Below are 19,153 nucleotides of genomic sequence, written 5' to 3' on the forward strand. Positions count from 1 at the left end.
AACACTATAGCAGGTTTTCAGCTACATCCCCTGTTTTTAAACAATAAACATTTATTGAGACTAATTAATTGTATTGCCTATCCAGAAGGTCTGGGGGAGTGTTTCAGTAAGGCACAGTATGAGATCTAAAATACATAAAGTGGGTGTTTGTGTTGGTATTAAAGTGGGTTTTTGTAGTTTATATGGAACCTGCTGTATAACTTACACTACTGAATAAATATTTTTGGCGAGTCGAAAATGGCTGTATAACTTACACTACTGAATATATATTTTTGGTGTGTAAAAAATGTTCTTTCCATATTCATAATTATGGTTTGCTTTTGTTTGTCTTTCGCAATGTTTGGCTGGTTTACACAATAAAAGTAATTGTATTGTTTATAGAATATGGTGATGAGTTGTAGTTATTAAAACGAATTGTTATTGAAAATCAATACATAAGTTCAATATGTATTTTAGAACTGAACATGTATTAATTGATATCAAGTATACTTGTTTTCTTGTTTGTTTGATGAAAATAAATACAAATAAAATGCCTAAATCAGCAAAACATACATATATTTATGCATTTGTTGAGCCTCTCAAAAAATGCAGGATATAACAATATTGTTTAATTGTGTTTTTATTGTTTACTTGTTTTAGCTTAGCAATGCATTTTCAGTATTATGTTAAAAAAATGCACTATATACATACAAAAACAATCTAAATGCATTGAACATTTTGTTATTTTGTTTGAGCTGAAACAAACTTCATGACTCGATTTTTCAATATGTGCTAATGAGAGAATTGGCAGCGTGGTTTCAGCTTTGAAATAACTATGATTTGTCATATTTGTGTGTATTTATTCATATACATTTTTGCTAAAATGTGAGCAGTGAATTCTGAGAAACAATAATTCACCAAAAAGGTACTTTAAAGTATTAAACATCTATATATGTATGTATGTGTCAGAGTGTATAAATAAATATAAGAATCAACAACAGTGTTCTAGAGAATAAAGAAAATTTATTTCTAGATTTGCATGCCATAGAAAATACAAAAAAAGACCCAAATTCCTAAAGCAATTCAGCATTCAAAGTATAAATACCCTTGATTTATTTACTGGCTGTTTCAGAACATCACTTCATCAGACATTGTATTAAAGCCCAAGTCAAATTTGTCAAAGGACATGAGCCGCTACACAGCTTCTTAAAGTCATATTAAATTAATGACATCTATTGTCCTGCATTACTAAATCCAAACCAAAATGAATTCCAGTTAAACCAGTCTTGCAAAAAATATCAGCAGCTGTCCAATCCATATAAACAGGCTTTAATCTTGGCAGTAAAATGACAAAGTTGGCACATGTGATATGTAACACCCAGAATAAGAATATTACATTTTTTTAAGTGACAAGCAGTATCATTCAGTGAGATTAACAACGAAAATATGATACAGATATAAACAAATGTAAACCATGGTAGCATGCCTAATAAAAAAGAAAAAAAGTTATCAATATTATAGTACACCAGTTTCAAGCAATTTAGGAATGTGATTATATACATGACTGCTGTTGTTGTTGGCAGACTCTCAAATAACTTTACATTAATGTGAAATATCAATATGATATATTTATATATTCACTATTGTGTAAACCTTACTTAGCTATGAAATACAAGACTATTATTCTGACACTTATGTGTTAATGACTTTGGTGTGATTCAGCTCATAGCTGTGATACATTACTTTGAAAACAGCTTTAACCAAACATTGTGTTCTGTGTCGTCAGAAACAATCTATGTTAATTATGCTGTAAAAACAAGACCTGTTCATTTTTACAAAAGTTTCCAGTCAGGTTAAACATTTCCCATCCTTTGTGTAAAAAGAAGCTGTTTTCAGAAGCGATGTGTATACGAGCATTGCTCTCAGTATGGTTTTATTAAAGTGTATGAAGTGAAATCAAGAGTCATTTCTGTCAGACAAAAAATATTTCTCAGTATTTCTGCAGTAAGCACATCATTTAAAGTATTCACAGTGTTTCTTGAAAGCGCTTATGTTCAAGAATAAAAAACCATTCCACGCATTTACATTTTTTGAAAGCAGAAAATTCACAAGTGAAAGAAACGTTTGCAACCTTCATTGAATAATGTGTGGCAAAGAGAAATGGAATACCAAATAAACCTACCTTGACAAAATGTAAAAATGGTGAAGAATAATAAAGGTTCTCTTATCCTCACTCATCAGTAACTCTTTGGTACAACATTTTTACTTACTTCACCAAATGTACCTTCATTTCCCACTTTAGATTATCATGTTGTTACTAGCATCACTGCAGGTATTATATCCACATAATAACAACAACCTAAAACTTTAACATATATGAATCGCCTGGCCGCTTTTCCTGCAATTGTCAGTAGGGGGCAGGGGTTTTCTGTGCCTCTGCAAAGTTTCCTATGTTTTGGAAATGCTACACTAATTCAGTAGGTTGCTTGTTTCTAATGTATCGGCTGCAAGGCGTTTACATGTAATATGTTCATTGTGAACATTATGTTTCTAACAAAAACAAAGCCTAACAAAGAAACCATACAAACAAACAAAAACAGTAGACTGTAAAACTAAATGAATGAAATTAAAATTAAACAGGGTATGAAAACTGAAATGTTTTCTAAAAAGTGATTTGACTGGACAATAACCTGTTTCTGCACATTTGATATAATGCTGCATTGGCTATGTGTTTTTATTTAGTTAGTCAAGTTCCATTCTAATAATTCAATTGAGTTCTTCATTATAAAAATAAATATGTTTCTGTTATTTTACTTCTGGGCTGGGAATGAAATTTCTGCAAAAAGATAAATAAAAAGGGCATTTTCCCACAGAATCGTCCCATTTACAATCATTTATAAACATGCACATGTACATCTTGATCCTTATCATGAAACTGGCTCGAAATGCTGTCTACGAATTATCATGATTATTTATATATTTTAGAGGAGTAATAATTTCTTTTGGACAGGCATTTGTTTTTTCAGAGCCCTGTCCAGGCAGTTGTGTCTTGGTCTGGCATGCTCTGCGATTGTTCTCTTTTTAAATTGTTTTTGCAGATTGTCAGTGATGCCAATAGTTACACTGCTAACATTGTTGCAGGCATTCCTATAATGCAATTTAGTATTATATTCAAAAATAAGTATTTGTTTCTTTTACATTTCTAGGGCCTTAAACATTTCTAAATAGTTTTTATGTACATATTTATAGCATCAGGACATCTCCCCCAAAGTGATTAAATTAGTTTGGAATAACATTCTTCCTTTAACACCTGTTACCTACGGACAGTTATAATTTCCTGTCTATTTAGTTTTTCAGAATTAGACATACCAGGCTTGTGAATAATACCAGTCTGGTTTTGTGAAAATAAGCACAATTTAGATTTGTTTTATCAAATTCATTGAAAGATTACTTCAATATCAGAAATGCCGTACAGTGTAAACCTCTGTATTTGAACCATAACCTGTACAGTATTGTTTGACTGATTGTTTTTTTAATGTGATGCCCTCTTGGTGTCCTCAGGATTCACCAGGAGGGATTCTAATTAAGTTGGGTTCCTTATTTATTGATGAAGGTGCCCTAGCACAATACCCCTGTGCAAGAGATAGAAAAATATGACCCTTGCTGAGCGCATGTCGGCTGTCCTTGACCAGCCTCTGACAAAAGCATCGCACTTCCCAGGACTCTGAGACTCTGTGTCAAGGTGGCTGACCTTGATTATGCACTGTATGAACACTTTTTCTTATTTATTTTCCCCAGCACTCTGAATCCTCCTGCTGGGAGTCTGCACATTATTTTTCAAGTAAGCCTGCAGGAGACCTGGTGTTTGAAGTCACTGATAAATCAGTACAAAATGATAACACTAGTAAGAAAGAGTGTCATACTTTAATTGCCACAACTTAATATGCCTGTAAAATAACAACAAAAAACTAATTGAAAATTGACTTTTTGGTGACATGGTTTTGTACGGTCTGCATCTTGATCGCACAGATGGGGTGATCGGGCCGTTTGAAACTCGTGACCTTCATATCTGGTCACCATAAAAAGTACGAAACAAGTTCATAAAACACCTTTAAAAGACTAAAATAACCTTTATATAATTAATGCAGCATAATGCACAGTTCATATAAGCAATGTTAATGAATTGGTAACCATCATTTTACACAACCATTGTAAATTGTAGGAAACATAAGATGTACTGTCTACCAAACCTTACTGAACTTTTTCCTTCCTTTATTAGATCCAAAGTGGGATTCTTGGTGCTTCTCCTATGCCATAGTCACTGGTGGTCAGTACTTGGGGATCAGATATACTGATAAAGCTGTATTTTGTTTACTAGCGACACTTGCTCTCTAAGTTATGGCAATTAAGGAATGATATCTGTCATGATGCCTTATTAGTACTGCCAACTGGTGACTGGTTTAGCGGTGACTTGACCAGGTCTGGTCCGGGCTGGAGCTGCGTCAGAAACAGCAGGCAGAACGCCAGCTCGTGGTGAGGGTTCAATGCATGTGTCTATTTGCTTAAATTTTATCTCTGTATCTTTATACATCCGACTCTATCAGCCACTAATAGTGAAAACCAAAACGTAAAGATACATCAGACTGATGAAGGCAATGAATATGATATTTCTTTAGTATAAAATAATAGTATACATACTGAGTGTGTCTGTTTTGCTTTGTTTTGCTTTCACGTTATTGATTGATTTCATGTTTTAAAATGTCAGCTCCACTCAAAATAATTTTTACACGTACAAGTTCATTATTCAGGGGAAATACTAAGATATTAAAGTGAACTAAGCACAGATGAGATTTGGTCAGATTCACAGATCTGAGAGAAGCTGGGGTTTCTGTTATGGAATGTAATTCACAGGTTTCCCTTGACATTTGCTCAAATCTCAGCTTTGTCATGGCAAACGTGATGTGTTTTTGTTGTTGTTGTTGTTGTTGAATATATTCTCATTGCCTATCGAGTCTTCTGGTCCCAGACACTCCAGTCGTTCAAGGCAACTTGACAACAACAACACATGCACCTGCCCTTCCAATATTGAGAGGCACCTCCTGCAGTGACAAAGGCATTGAAAGGGTTAATACCTCACAGGCACATCAAGATTACCTAAGCACTGCTCAAGCCTGCCAATCAGACACCCCATATACACACCACCAGCCATATAAGACTGAGCTTCTCCTTAATTTAGTTGTAGCTTTGGTGTTGAGGATGCATTGGTGCTTTGTTTTAGTTTGTATCTGGCTGTTCTGTTTAATTTAAGACCTTTAGTTTTAACTGCCCAAAGTTATTTTATTTTATTTCAAAATTTTACTTTAATTTCAGGTTTTTGTACTTGATTAGAAGTACTAAATAGAGGTCCCTGGGATGTCTCAGACCCCCTGGGGCCATGATATGTTATATACACACACACAAAGATAGATTGACAGTACCTGTGTTTAAGTTATATAAGTTATTAAGTTGTATCAATAGGTTTTGAAAGATTACCTCAGTCCACTCGTTGTTCTGGGCATCATAGGATTCAACGCTGTTTAAATAGGTTTGCCCATCATAACCCCCAACTGCGTACAGTTTGTCTCCCAACAGGCACACTCCCACTGCGTCTCTGGGGACACTTAGGGGTGCAACAGTGGTCCATGTGTCTGTTTTGGGGTCATACCTGCAACAATGGTTGATAAAACCGTTATGAACATTGGGAGAATTCAGTTAAGAGACATGTTAGCATGAGAGATGTTTAATAAAATGCATTAATATAAAGATCAATTAAAGTGAACTGTCATCATAGATTTGAAACTAGTACAAATATGATGAAATACTAGGACTATGGATTTAAATTTTGTTTTCAATAAATGGTGGAGCAGCAATATACAGAGAGTGGACTAAATGTCAAAATGTCTCAAATCAAGATCTCACCTGACAAAATAAATATCTTTGCAGCTCATAGGAAAGGCAAACAATTATAGATTTTATACCATCATTAAAGTACAAAGAGCTGGAGGATTAATCATTTTTATATTCATCATCTGTATATATGAGGAATAATTATATTTTCATCTCATTAATACATTCTTCTTCTTTGCCACAAGATGGCATCTGAAACCACAAATGCCTTCTGCCCATTCTCTTATGTGAATCAGATTTCTCCCAGGAGAGGGCATGCTTGCAGAGCTTTATAGCTACAGATACACATGTAGCAGCAGAAGCTAATGATGATGCCATATGTACACCAGAGTAATCAAGACATAAAAGGTAATATTGGATTGCCAGTATGCTGTACTTGTATCTGGAAATACACTTTTATGCTTAAATATATATGGTTCAAATACAATCGATATTTATGTAGCTGTAATTCTGAGAAGGGAATGCAGTGGGCACCTTCTAAGGCTAGATAATCTATTTACAATTCCTAGATAAAGATTGTGAAAGTTGTATCACATTTAATTTGGATATGGACGTAGTGTGTGTAAAATACAGAAAGGGTGATAGTTGCCCTAATAAACCCCTGGAGTATTCGCTGAAAAACCTCAACACAGCAGGTTGGGGAATTGCATTTGCATCCTACTGATGTATTGGAATGATGCATCATTTACATTGACTTTTTTTCCTTCTTCTGTGGATCGGTGGAGTGTTTATTTTAGATTTCTCTTCAACGATCACTGGGTGGCAGAAACATTACAGATAAAACAGGTTGGAGACAGGTCAATACGCCAAGGAGAGAGTTATTACAACCAAGTTTGTTTTTGTTGTTGTGTTGGATGGTTGCTCAATTGACTGCACTTTGTTAGGAAGAGGATCTTTGGGGACTTTTTTGTTTCTTGTGATCATTGTTTTGTTTGTTAACAATAATCACGCCTAGTTGAAAGGCAATTAAATACTTACGTGTGGTTTTGGGATTGGGGTTGATACTTGATGTATTGTCCTTTTGTTTTCTGATGTGATCCTATTCGTTGAGCTAATAGGATGTGCTTTCTGAGTTTCCTACATTGTATGTGTGATGGGCCTGTTTATATTTGATTACACCTGGGATTCTAACTTTAAAGCTGGAATTAAAGCGCATATAGACTGAGTTATTGTTTGTGTTCAGTTCCCTACAACAGTTATTAAAAGAAGTGCAGAAATAGATGTCGCTTTAGGAAAAAAATGAAACACTGTCAGGGGAGTAATGGCGTCTTCCAAGAAAGAAAAGAAGGGCAGAAATGCAAATCAGTAATACAATTATGAGTATGCAGTCTGGGGGTTTGCAGTGTAAAACTCCACTGGTTGAATAAAGTGGCAGCCAGACTGGGAATTACCTTTCCACACAGTCAGAGAGTCGGGAGCAGTGGTTTGAAGCCGGAGCATCGTGGCCTCCGACCGCATACAGAAACCCGTTGTAGGTGGCCACCCCCACCCCTCCCCTTCGCTTTGTCATGGGTGCACACATGCTCCACTTGTTGGTGTGAGGGTCGAAGCACTCCATCGACCTCAGGCAGGAGCTGCCGTCGCGCCCCCCGACCGCAAACAACCTGGAAGAACGACAAGACGAAGAACGCAATGACTATTTGAAATTATAAAGACGTCCTGCCTGTTTTTCTATGATCATCCTTGGTTTGGTTGTGTTACAAAATAAGGGTGAGACATGGAAATTAATAGTACTGCATTTTCCCATACATCTGTGTTGAATTTCATCATGTCAGTACATTAAAATGTGTTATAATCTAAATTGGTTTAAAAATAGCATTCCCCTTGCACTGCACACTACTCCTATTTTCTTTAGGCTGTTCTTAGTCCGTGGCAATGGCTAGTGATCACCCTTTACTGTCCTCTCCAGAGTGTCCATTTGTGATCTTCTAGGTGAGTAGAATCGCCAAAATATCGCCCCTAGCCAGTAGCAGTGTCTTCAAATTCACACTTATTCATACAGCTGCTTGCATGTATAACCAGTGGGCAACTACTACTACTACTACTACATTTGTATTCAAACATAAAAAATACTTGCTACTGACCATAACCACATATATTTTGCAATCCATACATAATGTCTAACAATAGACAATAAAATAATAGTTATAATATGACTACTACTACACATAATAATAATATAACCATTTGACATCATTGATGTGTTCAGTTTATTATAATGAGCAGCACTTCTTAATGAATATGAATAACACAGTAATAACATGAATAGTCAGGTACAGTATAGGTTTGGGGTTATGGTTTATACATCAGAATATACTTAGTGGAAGTGCATGAGGCAGTCATATATTATTTCTGTGGGATATTCCCACATGAACTCATTTTAATTGGTGCCCATTATTGTAAAGTGTTACAGTGTGCTTATTATATTCCAAATATTGATGCTTCAATGAGATAAGCTTAATCAAGGAAGTATACATTTAAAAATACATTTAACCTTTACAATGGTCCTATCTCAGATACATTTCCCATGTACTTTGAAGTTAAATGTTTTAAATTATTTAAGCATATGGCTACATTTGAAGCCTTTAAATTAGCCAGAAACCCTATTCTCTATCATGTTATTTGTTATTGTTAAGTACAGCGCTTTTCATACGCCAACATCAATGGTGTCTTTTTAAAGCATCTTTTATCTCGGTGGTCTCATCCAGGCACGGTTTATTGCTGACCCGTGTGAAATGCATTCCCAGAGGACAGCAAGGGAAGTCTGAAAAGAGGAAACATCTTGCACGTGGACCTATCATGACCTGGAAGCAAAAAGCTTTAAGAGTTGTCAGTCGATGAAGATATCCTTTAAACCCCAGAGCCTCTTCTCAAACAAACGCAAACTCTTCTCAGTCGTGAGACAAAATAAACAGCACTCTTCCCATCTGTTTCTGGGACAACAATGGACACGGACCTTTCAAAGTCATTTTCAACCCAGACATCTGATGCCTGCTGTTCTCTTAGCCCATTTCCTTTTACGAAGAGGATTCTACTAGAAAAGCAATGGATGTGGCACTTAATTTGAAAGCTACAAGTGAGAGGCCACAATAGCACCGACAACAAGAATTGAGATTGTAAACCCAAGGCAGCTGATGCTATCAAGTTTGGGGCTTAGGTTAAAAGAGACTCGGGGCCCTGCCATGAAATTGAGACTACTTTTGTGGTCCTGCCAAGTAATATCTCTGGTTCAATTTGTGATATAAATAAATAATCTGAAGACACAGTGCACAAGGCCCTTGCAATCATGGCCCGGGTTTCTTACTCGTGTCGGTTCTCCACACTCTGATCCTCAGTTCTATTGATCTTGTTTCACTATACTTATTTTTCTCACTAACAGCTATGCTGGCAATTAAAGCCAAAACTCTTGAACTCAAGGTTTCACACTTTTTTTCTGAGCCTTAATTTTCAATAGTGAACACCAGCACTACAATCACATAATTTCAAGATGAAAGATTTAGCCACACTGGAATGCAAAAAAATAAATTAAAAAAAACACTTCCCAGTATCTTTTTCTAGAAACAGCATTGACAGCAATTGGTAGAAATGCGCTGCTCCTGCAAATTAATGTTGCATTTAAGTCTACCTAATATGCAAAAGCTAATACTGATTAATAATTGTAATTTCTTGTTAGACCCTGCACACATATATGCTATTTAACCTTAGATTCATTATTCTGAATGAATACAGTCTTTCCTAATAGGAATTCTCATTTAAATTTGGAGCAATATATATATAAATATATATCCACTCACTTTTTCATTAAAAAAACTGGTAATACAGCAGTACATTATATCAATACCCAGTTCACATTCACAAAACAACCCGACTGCCTGCAAACCACACAAGTACCGACAAATTATATTGCCAGCTTGAGTTAATATCTAGCTAACTCTTTGGGCCGGTGTTTATAATTTAGATGTGGTACATCTATCTTGGTAACATTTACACAAAACCCATTACAAACTGGTGGAAGGGCTCCGAATCCTTTTCTCCAGCCAGTCTGCTCACTTACTTGCCGTTCAGTGCCGTAACTCCCACAGTGCTTCTTGGCGTTGACATGCTAGCGACATAATTCCACTGTCGCGCCTGGGGATCCCACCTCTCCACAGTGTTCAGGTAACTCCATCCATCATGCCCTCCAACGGCATACATTGGTCCTTCAAGAACAGCAAGTCCTGAACAGAATATAACCCAGACAGTGTTGTTGTTGTGTCTTGTACAGGGGATTGCCTATTCCGGCACAAAGAAGTCGATCCACTGGCCCAGGAGCTCAAAATAGTTTTAATTACACAAACAAAACGAGGCGCCACACTAGCATATTTCACATGCATCTCTTTCATCATTACATCCTGCAAACAAAGATAAATATAGGGACTGTCTGATACTAGCATGGTCTGTTAAAATAGGAAGGCTGTTTTTTTCAAAACCAACCATAGCACAAAAGTACTTAATGGGTAATGTGTTTATCTAGTGTGACTGCTCTTTCGTAAACAGCACCGTATAAGATTTCACATTTGAACTGTCATTTGTGGGTGATTTGTACTTCTGTTTCCACAAAAATGCATTTGGGCTGCAAATGGATTACAGTGTTACAGTATTAATTAGCAGTTTGTATATATTATTGAATATATATTATTGAATATTATGGTATATGGTGAAATAAGTTCCACAAGCATGCATTATATATATATCTGTCTGAAATCCTACCAGATTTGAATGTATTCTAAAGAAGTCGGATACAATTAAACACCACCTGATATTCATTAAATAAATAGAGGACCAGACTGTACCGCAACTCATCCAAATATCAAAAGGATTCTGGAGGCTGAGGCGGTCCCCAGACCCCGAACTATTACAGCACGCCTCCTGAATTACAGGAAAATATATTAAAAATGCAAAGGGCCTCCCTGTAATGCCTGTTGCTGTACTGAAAACAGGTTCCTTCTGTTTTATGGATGTGCTGTCAAAATCTGTCACAGGATGGCAACACCAACATCAGAGGAATGGAAATAAGCTATAGAGAAGTGCTGGGCTTTCCTATATCTTGCTAGTAAGTGTGGCTCATTGTTGAGAAGCGTAATTTGGAAACGAAGTCACAATGCCATCATGCACCTCAAAATAACAGAAAGCAGCAGAAACTTAATAATTCATATTGATTGTGCATGCTTCCAGCGAGAATAAGAACATCTCCTTATGCAATAAATATAGCGATTTACAATCAAATTTACAAGCAATTGTTGCATGGATACAGTGCAGCATGTCTCATTTGACCAGCATTCAATCAACCCAGAGTTTCTTTAGCTGCTATTCTCTCTCCAGGCGTAAGTATACCTGAACATTAATTAAGACTCTTCTGCCACATTGCCACACTGAAAAGTGCCTTCTGTGCAAGCAAAATAGAGTTTTATATTCAAAGATCATATAGCTTCACCATCCTAGCAAACAGATTGAGATTTATTAAAGCGCTATATTTAGGCTGGGAATTTATAAAGGCACAGTTTAACACGTCTGCATCCTTCCTCTCAATGAAAAATCTAAATTCAGCATCTGGCACGGTTCTTATTAAAGAAGTCAGATACAGAGCAAATGAAAGCTAAGAGTCCAGAACGATACCAAAGTTTTCCAGTCATATGGATGGTAACACTGAGATAATTTCCACAGTAATTCTGAAGGGTAAAGATTTTGTTAATCTGCATTTAGAGCCGATTAATAAACGGTTATTACTTTGTGAACTACTAATGTAATTCCCTGCAAAAATTTGCAAATTAAGAGCATTATGCACCGGTAATCTTGATGTTCTTGTATTGTAAATGGATTAGATAAACTGGAAATAGGAATAATTCATCTTTGTTATTAAAACAAAAGTCATCCTGAGGCAAGCATCCTGTTTCCGTATTGATTGTATAATTTAAGTATAATTTCCTAGAGACATTACATTTTCTCCTTCAGTAAGAAACAAATTATATTCAAAGTCACAATAATCACAATAAGTAACTCATATGATACATGTTTTAATTAAACAGGATCATCTGCTCTATCATGCATCTTTGCTTGGAAACCGACATAATCACCTACAGTATGCCTGCTCCGACTCCAAAAAAACAGCAATGGCGGAAGTCATCAGAGTGGAAGACTATAAAACTCAACATGCAGAATACAAAGTATTTCCTTTTTTCATTGTATACATTGTAGCCACATAAAGAGCTATTCAACCAGGCCTGAACTCTCTGATAATGCTCTTCACTGTTATCTTTCAATGGAAAAACATACCTAACCCATGCCTGTGTGTTGACATCGGTGGCATTGTGGTCCAGACTTTGGTGACTGGATTGTAACATTCCACCATGTTTGATGTCTTCAGACCATCTCTGCCTCCAACCACATAAAGCTTGTTGTCAATCACAGATACCCCAAACTGTAGCCTTCTGCCATTCATGGTGCCAACTTGAATCCAAGTATTTGTACGGAGGTCATATTTTTCAATTGTTGTGGCACCTGTGGAACAAAGAAGAGAGAGGTTAAACCTCAATGCTAGTGTCTAGTGGCTAGTGTTTGTGCTGATGAGAAATGCCTCTGTATAGTTTGAAAACTCATCTACATTTTTAAGTTTTACATTTGACAAAATGCATGAACTCATTATTATTCACAATGTTGAACTAAACATTAACTACTGGCAGGTTCAATACGGTGAAGCAAAAAGCATGACTTGCAGATAAATGAAGAAGCTGAGCTCTAAAACAAACTGGTTTAAACAATGAGGCGGCCTCTTTAATAAAATAGGCCATGTCAATTTCAATTTCACATTCAATTTCCCAAATGATTTCACCTTATAAACATACTGTCTTTCATTCTTTTGTCCAACAGAGTTTAAGTAGCAAAATATATGAGTCTCTATCATCCTTGAAATGTCTCTTTTCATAAAAAGGCTTATACTTTAAAATATTATTTTGTAGACCAGGGAATAGCTCTTTCAAACATTATTGGAACGGGAATGTCACCACCAGCAAGTTTTCTCCTTTATAATTTCTTGGCAGATGGTAAATTTCTGCCTTTTCCAGAACTTTTTTTTCCTAGGTTTGTAATGCCTCATGTTTCATTTATGTCATGTACTGTAACTCAGTTCACCAAGTGTGATATACAGAATATCTTAAGTGAATGTGTGACTATGGAAGTGAAAATTGTTTTGGTTGAAAGTAATTAGCTCATTTGGATGACATTTAGAAGGAATAGGGCTGCAATGAATTGTTCCATTAAGTTTTCTTCCTATCAGAAAAATATACATGGGAAAGCAGAGACCACATTATTATACAGAATTATTTCCATATATATGGTAGGAGGCTAGACATATATTTGAAAAAAAGGTAGAAAAGTAATGAATATAAAACTACATACATATACTGTATATTAGTCTGCCCTGAGAGCGGGGGGGGTTCCCATTTGGGGGCCCCCCCTCAGCCCGGGGCCCCAGGCAATTGCCTAGGATGCCTACCCCCTTGCAACGCCCCTGATTGTATAAGAGATGTCATCGTGTGCTGCACAAACTGCACAAAATCCCATCTCGTGTCACAAGAAGAGACACCTTTCAAATGACTCATTAACGTCTTATCAATCACACATATTAGGATTAGACACACAAATATCTTTACAGTGATTAAAAAGATTAAAGCAACCCCCCCTCCCCATCCATAAATGGTTTGCTCCAGGATTTGCTGTAACTGACCTACAGTAGCTGAGCTATGTTGATTTTTTGTGCTATTTAAACATTACAAAACTATTTATTAACAACAAATATGCATCCTGGGAAACTCGCTAGCACTGAAGTGTCCTTAACTACTGATCGTTCTCTGAACAGGATGACATGTATACACAAGATTAGAGGTACAGGAATGTTTAGAAATGCTGCCCTGTGATTGGCTGGTTTGTCAAATCATATAAAGCTATAAATACTTTTTGCTGAGCTTACCTTTAGTGGCATCCATGCCTCCTACTGCATACAGTGCGCCTACAGTAGACTTCCTTGGCTTGGTTCTTGGACTTTGTAGCATTGGTCTTCGCTCTGGCAACAGATGGTATTTCATGGCCTCCATAAGAAGCTTCTGACATTCCAGATCATCAGCAAACATCTTATTGTTTTCCAGGTCAGCAAGAAGCTAAAATGTATAATAATAATAATAATAATAATAATAATAATAATATGTGTTATAATAACAAAATATGGGTTAGTTTTTATGTACTCTGTATTTAAATGTGAAAGCTCTGCACTTCAATTTCATTTGTTCAGGCTTATTTAAATCGAAGGAAACATAGCTGTTCCTTAAAGATATGTTACAGGCAGCGGAGGGAGAGGTGTTATGGCAATGCATATTCAATAGTGTGTGATTTACACCATATTTGTCCATGGGTGTCAAGTGGTATGGTGCAATGTGAGGCATTATCTATGCAGTACAAAGTCTTATGAGGAGATTTATTAGTTTAATCATTTTTACCTTTTTAGAAATTATAAGGTCAAAAATATTGAAACCACGTAACCCCAGATAGCTCTTGGATGAGAGAGTCCTTCGCCACCCCACCACATGCTCAAAACTTGAAGACTGAGAAAAAACACCTTTTCATGCAATGTTATAAGTGTGGAGGGAAAATCCCACATGCATGAAACACGCTATTACTGCATCTATCAAGACCTTCAGAAGATTGAATTTCATTATCACCCACATTCAAGTCTCGGAGGCTTCAGGCAGCACAATTGAACTAGCAGCCTTGTGAGGGATATTGTGATCCACCCACAACCTGAATAACATTTGAGTCAGGAGCATGTTGAACTCTGTTATTGCATCTATCTGTTAGGCAAAACATTGTCTGTTTTATTAGTGAAGCATGCTGGCGTGCAGAGTTAAGCTCCATATGATGCACATGCACCAGTCTTCAGCTCGTGTGATATGAATCAAAATCAGCTGAGGTTTGGCTTGGCTCTTATGACGCTACTCCCAATGGGAACACGTTGAAAGCTATTTGAAACCATCCACTTCTTTTCCACTCTGTCTCACAGAGATATGAAAGTGGATTGTATTGAGTTTGACAGTAATATTTTGCATTTCTTTCGGCAAAGAAATCTCTCTACTTCAACTTCATTATTGAAGATGGGGACAGCGCAAATGATCCAGACTACATCAAATCAGATATATTGTTCACGGAAGGTGGAATAATTCCATCGTTAAAGTGATTAAGGAAAATTAATAAAAATCCTGAGGCATTTGTTCTAGACTGCCAATAGAAGTGACTCGTCCATCTTGTTGACCATAGAAGTAATGACAGAACAAATGTAGCCAAAAAAAATATCAAATGGCTTAGCTTGCCTACTACTGAAAATTTAAATCTGTAAGAAGTGTGTTATTGTAACAGCAGAAATGAATACGCAAATTGGATTTTAGCAACATAAAATTAGTGAAATCATGTTTAAGTCAGCTTTATAGGACTCGAACCTGGTGGTGGGTGACTAGTAATTGTCGTTATGATATTAAAAGCAAGATAATACACGCTACAAACTAATTACAGGAGATGCAGTCTCAGCTTTTACAGGTTTATATTTATTATTAATTTTCTGCTTTCACCAGCAAAACAGAATATCTTTAAAATGAACAAGATAAGTATTAAAGTTTGCACCAGTTGGTTTCAGAATAATTTTCTCGTATGGAAGCAAGAAACTGAGACTTGTTTCTTCTATTAATATTCTCTGTGCAATCCTTATTAAGTGTGATGTGTTTTACAGAATGTTATTTTTTTCTGCTGAACTGTGCAGTGCACACTAATGCAGTGCGATGTCTACAAAATAATACTAAATTTAAACCATTAATCGTAAATTATAGTTTATGTCATCAAATTAATTAGCTAAAACTTGTAAAGTGTAAATGTAGCCTACAGCAGTATTAATCCACTACAAATAGAATCTGTTGTTGCTGAAATAGTTGAAGAAAGAAAAATTGGTTACACTTTATATTAGCTTGTATATTGATCATGATTTATCATTTATAATAAAGTTTTGAAACAAAATAGTGTTCTGGCAGGCTCCCAGAACACAATTTTCTTTTAATTTTTACTTTTTAGATACATTATAAATGATATATTATAAAGGTTTGTTGATCATTTAGAAATAGTTCCTAACTGTTTTATAAAGTATTTACTAATCATTTATTAATGACAATGTAATATAAAGTGTTGCTGAAAAACCTGACCAAAGTTAAAGGGGGTAATTAAGAATGTAGTTATTGAAATGTATAAAGCCTTTCCCTCATATTTTAAACAATATTAATATCCCAGCATCCTAAATAACAGAAACAGACAAAAGCATTTTGTTTAAAGGTGTTTTAAAACATTTAGCTGTCTGACAACAGGGAAAAACACAGCACTTAAATAGACATATCATTCAATTTGTGGATTTGTTGAAGGTATTGAAGATGTTCAAAAAAATAAAAAAATAAAAATACTGTAGATGTTCTTAATATATGATTATTATTATATTAGTGGTCTTTGATTGGTTGGCCTCAACATTTCCCCCCTAAATGAAGCAGACTCTGATGCAGGGCTCACCTGCGGAGGCAGAAGAGGCAGTCTGATGTACGAGAGCAGGAGCCCCAGGTCCTGCTGTCGACTCTGCACATCGTGTCTCACCCACATCATCAGAGCCTGGAATATAGTCTCCTCATCCGGCACATTAATGTCATCACTTGCCAATAGCTTCACAATCTCGGCACTAGGGAGGAGGAGGAACTCCTGGTTTTGAATAACCTCTAGGAAGTGTTCCTGCAACACAAGAGGGGAAAAAAAATGTTTTCATTAATTAAGACATTATTTTGACACATCAATCCAATCATGTATAAAACGAAGGGGGAGAAAAAACCTCTCCGAACACACTGGCCTGAATCCAAATGAGGCTAGACTTTCTCCCTCCTAGGGGACATAAGACTAATGTTTTGTATGAAAGGGAGATTCTAGCAGGGAAACTAAGCTGCCATTTGTTTATGGGTTTGGGTTTTAGTTCTGGTTCCCTGTACTGAGCTGTGGTCGGCAAAGGCACAATTCAGTACCTAAAGTGGACATGATGCTAATTCAATGTCAAATAATAATATAAAAAATGGGATCTATCTCTTGCAAATATATTTAGTTTTTCCTGAGATTCAAGAACATCATCACATTTGACTTTTACATTGTGCAAACAAGTGCAATGCAAATAATAAAAAACAACACAATACAAAACACTCTAAATATTCCAATAGACTCTCTATGTTCAATAAGGAACATCTGACTGTCCAACCCAGCATAAGAGAAACAGGTGACATTCATGCTTCTAACTAAATTATAAAACATTATTCAATGTGTTGAGTATTTTCTTATGGAAGTGTATTTGGTTCTCTTTTTGTATTCTGCTTCCACCAGGAATCAAACGGTTTTGAAACTGAGCTTTTGGTTTTAAAGATTTGCTTTGCTATATACGCAATAATAAATGGCACAGCCATTAGGTGGACTTTACCCTTGTTCCCTTCACTTGTGCAGTGATTTATTGCAGAGGATGGATCTTCGTGATGCATGTAATTCATTTAAGATCAAACGCTGGCGCATGCTAACTCACAACTAAGAAATACACGTGTATTATTGATCACTTCAATCTGTACCAAATTACAGTGTTGCTGCTGAATCTATCATGATCTCAGCCTTTCGGGGCTTTGCAAAGGAACATCTTAATGAATTACGTTCCATACATTGATCTAATGGGGTTTCACTTAAACAATGTCTAATCCAAACAACCACATAATTTTAAGACACCCTTACAAATTCATCGGTAAGACTTCATAATAAGTACCCCTTATCAGACATTAACTAATGTCAGTTAACATGAACAAACCAGTAACTAATGCATCAACAAGTCATGAAAAGTAATTTGGTAATGGTAACTACTGAATTATCGACTGCATGAATACATTACATGTATTGGTTTATCTTTCTTCATGTCTGAATATTTGGGAGCAGTAACTAACGTGAACAAATGACTTTGTTAACATGAATAAACACGACTCATTTCAAGGGTGGCATATTTAGATGTTTGTTAATCGTAAGAGTTGTCAGAATAGTCACCAGATTTTCCACGACGAATGTAGTGATCTTACGAAATAACATGAAATACCTTTGTTAACATAAAGGAAAAAAAATGATATTTTTACTAAACATAATCAGGGCTTATTCATGTTAAATAATTAATTATATTTAATGACTTGTTGATGCATTAGTTACTAGTTTGATCATGTTAACTAACATATTAGTTAATGTCTGATAAGGGGTACTTGTAAAGTGTTACCAATTCATCAATTAGCATAAAACGTGCAACACATAACAATTAATGGAAGTCCATCTGTTTTCCTGTTCTGTTTCTCACAATTTACATTAATAAAAAGTTATAAGATGTAAACTCAATCCCTTAAATCAGTATTCCCCATTTTCACCTTTTAAAAAATACTGATTATGGATAATTTGAACATATGCACAATGTAAAGAAAAGTTCTATTCCCAAGGATAAGGTTACAAACCAATCTAAATTAAAATGGATCGCACATGGCATGAAGCCCAGCCCAGAGTATTGCTTGTTTAACCAAAGGTGGATTCATTCTGCATTTAAACACAGAATCTCTTTAAAATGAAGATCCAGAAATTTAAATACAGAATGCATCCTGCGCCCATGTTCGACCATATCAAGGTGCTGCATCTAATGGATTCATGCATTTCTATATTGAAATGAAAGCTTTCATATAAAAAAGGAAAATGTATTTGCACAGTCAAGCTGCCATAACATCGGAAATAGGTGACAGTATAGAGATAAAGGATAGAAATGAGAAAGGCAGACCTCTTCAGCTCATTACCAAAAAAGGGAAATGAAATGGAAAATAGAATAAACAGAAGGAATCGAAATGGTTGAGACCAAAGGTTTGCATGCGAATTGCAGAGTCTGTTGCCCGCACTTGAATAGTCTGCAGGCCAATGCTCTCGCTACGTGCTAGGACTAGGCTGTGACCTCTGCTAATAAGTATCCTCTCATTCTCTCTTGAAAACAGGAAAAACACTTCCAGGGATACATCTAAAAATAAAATACAATAAAAACAAATGACATAGAAAGAAGTGTGATGCTTTCAAATGAACCAAG

At 35.9% G+C, this 19,153-nt stretch overlaps 1 protein-coding gene across 2 annotated transcripts in view; it reads right to left on the reverse strand.

The window, feature by feature from the left end:
- Positions 1-982: 982 nt before the first annotated feature.
- klhl4 (kelch-like family member 4) overlaps positions 983-19,153 on the reverse strand; it is a 117,830-nt gene continuing 99,659 nt past the window's right edge. For both annotated transcript variants that reach the window (XM_066714787.1, XM_066714786.1), the window contains exons 5-11: positions 16,552-16,764; positions 13,931-14,117; positions 12,238-12,462; positions 9,980-10,142; positions 7,317-7,529; positions 5,512-5,683; positions 983-5,078 (exon numbers count right to left, since the gene is read on the reverse strand). In XM_066714787.1, the coding sequence (XP_066570884.1) occupies positions 5,019-5,078; positions 5,512-5,683; positions 7,317-7,529; positions 9,980-10,142; positions 12,238-12,462; positions 13,931-14,117; positions 16,552-16,764 (1,233 nt within the window). In that variant the 3' untranslated portion in view covers positions 983-5,018. The remainder of the gene's footprint in view (positions 5,079-5,511; positions 5,684-7,316; positions 7,530-9,979; positions 10,143-12,237; positions 12,463-13,930; positions 14,118-16,551; positions 16,765-19,153) is intronic.

This window comes from Amia ocellicauda, chromosome 10, assembly GCF_036373705.1.
Source record: "Amia ocellicauda isolate fAmiCal2 chromosome 10, fAmiCal2.hap1, whole genome shotgun sequence".
In the NCBI taxonomy this organism is placed as follows: Eukaryota; Metazoa; Chordata; class Actinopteri; order Amiiformes; family Amiidae; genus Amia; species Amia ocellicauda.